Raw genomic sequence first — 2,734 nt, 5'->3', positions numbered from 1 at the left:
GAGAGACGAGAGAGGGGGGGGGGGGGGGGGGGGGGGGTAAAGCACACATAGGTAGCTAAGTGTACTGGTAAAGCAGTCGAGCCCCGGGAGCTTCGAACTCGTCGCCTAACAACGCGGTGTAGCGATGAGGAAATGATAAAATGCCGAGGAGTCGCGCACCCGCCGCGTACGTCGTGCTCGAGTGCTCGAGCTTCCAAGCTCCCAGTACCCTGACCAGGCCCCCGTTGTGGATACTTTCAGAAAACGAGCGAGCGCCAGGCAGTGCCGCGGCCACCGCTGGCTCGCCCGGAAGCCCGGGCGGCCGGCCCCGAGGCTTCCGCCGGCCCCCGACCCTGGCGCCCGCCTCGAGCTTGACGTCGCCAAGGACAACCTGCGGCTGTTCGTGGAACGGTGGCGCGAGCACCCGGACAGCCCATACGGCACCGAGAGCGCACCCCTCGAGCGACGCTCCTCCCGCGAGTCGGCCTCCCTCAGGGCCCAGAGCCCCTCGCCATGCGGCAGCCTCTGCAGCGGCTCCAGCGGGCCCGAGTCCCCGGGGCCCGAGGGCCCGCCGATCCTCCTTGAGCGGCGCGCCTCCGAGGGCGGTAGAGCCGGGGAGGGACCGAGGCTCGACCCCGCGGCCCAGATGCTCCTCGCCGAGGAGATCGTCCGGCTCTCGGAGCACCTGCGGGCCGTGGCCGTGGCTGAGGCCGCGGGGCCCGCCGAGCTCTCGGAGACGTTCTCGGGCTTGGCGAGGCAGCGCCGGCTACTGGGCGCGAGCCTGGGCGAGCGGCGGCCGCGGGACCCGGAGCCCCGGCCCATGGAGCCGGATCTGACGCCGGCCTGGCGGCGGGCGCGAGCCAAGCGCCGCTTCGGCGAGACCTGCCGGGACGTGCCGCGGATCGCGACGCTGCGCAATCTGCACAAGGGTGTGAGCCTCGAGGAGCCCGCCGGGGCCAAGAACCTCCTGCTCCAGCTGATCGACGAGTGGGGGGAGCTGCGCCGGCCAGGTGGCGCCGGAGCCGGTAGGAAGAGCGGAGTCGGTCGCCCGCAAGTCCATCAGCTCCCTCGCCGAGTACTTCAGGGCCGAGCAGCGGAAGGTGCATCGCTGAGCCCGGATACGAGGACGGAGCCGACATTCCTCACCCGACACCCGATCCAGACCCGAGTCGACGCCAAGGAAATAATAGTCGACGCGCGCGTAGCCGGCCTCGGTTAAGCCCCAATAACCCCAATAATCCTGATAATCCCGAGAACTCTGACCCTGTCAAACCATCCCACTGACACTGTCGAGTGTCTCTTACTCTCCGTCCCTCGCTCACACACACACACACTCTCTCTCTCTCTCTCTCTCTCTATCTTTCACTCTCTCTATCTATCTATCTCTTCTGTGCGTCGAACGTCAATCATTGTAACGTGGCGAATAGTTGGCAATCGATGTCGACAACCTCTGCGGCAAGTCCCGAGGCCCGGCCCAATCGACGTCGCGACCCACTGTGATCTTGTCGGTGAAACATAGTCGTTGAAAGTTGCCGGGGAAGTGACTCGACTCCGATGCGCGATCTGGGAAGGAAACAGAGTCTCGCTCACGCCTGGCGACTTTGAGATGTCGCGCAACGCACCATCGGCCAGAGGATAAGCGATCGAGTGCCTTTTTCTATATTGTTGGACTCGCGTCGTTGTTGATAATACTGTTGGTGTCGTTGGTGTCGTTGGTAGAAGGGCGGAAAAGGCGTCGGCGTGTCGCTCCGATTCCTCGGCCCAAATGCGCGTAGGCGCGCGCGCGCGCGCGCGCCCCAGCATTTCTCCTCCACCTTCTCCTGCTGCTGCTGCTGCTGCTGCTGCTGTTGCTGTTGCTGCTGCTGCTGCTGCTGCTGCTGCTGCTGCTGCTGCTGCTGCTGCTGCTGCTGCTGCTGCTGCTGCTGCTGCTGCTGCTGCTGCTGCTGCTGCTGCTGCTGCTGCGGAATTTCACGCTCGAGAAGGAGTTGGAAACAGTCCGAGCGACGTTGGATCATTTTATGAAGAGCACCGATATCGTGACCGATCTATCTAGTTGTTCGCGCGACATTGGAATCTGCACATTTTCTTTTTTTATGGTTTATTATGGAAAGTAAGAGGGCTGAATGTGCTTGGAAAAAATTGAACGATAGAGAATATTTTTATAATAGCCGTTCGACGCTGCAACGCTTTATTATTGTATCGTAAACATATTAGTAAACATATTGTGGCGCCTTAATTTGCGACTTATCTTGTACACGAAGCTTCCGTAGAAGTAATCAAATATTTATTATAATAAATGACTGCGAGATCTAAGAATGATATCAATAAATTAAGTTTAAGATTTCAAGGTTGTTACAACGATCGACCACGATTTCCTTACTTCGCAAATCCTATAACAAATCATGGAGAAGAGACTAATGCATTCTGATCGTTTATTACTAACCTGGATACTAACGAACTGGAAAAAGTATCGTATTATTCAAGTAAGATATACATTAACTATTATTAACTTATTAAGTTTCTTTGAATTTTTGACGATTAAGGAAATTTGACGAAAATTGATTAATTAAATAAATAACAATGCGCTCTTGAAAGATTGCGTTTTCATAAAATTCTTAACAAATAACATGAAAAAAAATAATCTTATTTCACATTGCTTCTTTCGATATTCTTATATCGATTATGCTACATATGCTACATAAGTGTAAAATAAAAAAATGATGAATAACAGGCTTGCACTGGTAAAGAAAATAAT

General features: G+C 55.7%; 1 protein-coding gene across 1 annotated transcript in view; it reads left to right on the top strand.

Annotated features, from left to right (window-relative positions):
* The window catches only part of LOC105365492 (death-associated protein kinase 3), a 14,460-nt gene extending 13,201 nt beyond the window's left edge, over positions 1-1,259 (top strand). Inside the window, 2 exon segments of the mRNA XM_011503673.1 lie at positions 241-1,014; positions 1,016-1,259. Of these exon segments, the coding sequence (XP_011501975.1) occupies positions 241-1,014; positions 1,016-1,091 (850 nt within the window). The 3' untranslated portion in view covers positions 1,092-1,259.
* The last annotated feature ends 1,475 nt before the right edge of the window (positions 1,260-2,734 follow it).

Source organism: Ceratosolen solmsi, unplaced genomic scaffold (assembly GCF_000503995.2).
Source record: "Ceratosolen solmsi marchali unplaced genomic scaffold, CerSol_1.0 scaffold8, whole genome shotgun sequence".
In the NCBI taxonomy this organism is placed as follows: Eukaryota; Metazoa; Arthropoda; class Insecta; order Hymenoptera; family Agaonidae; genus Ceratosolen; species Ceratosolen solmsi.
Note: the sequence above shows the minus strand (reverse complement) of the source record. Positions and strands in the feature narration are given on the sequence as shown.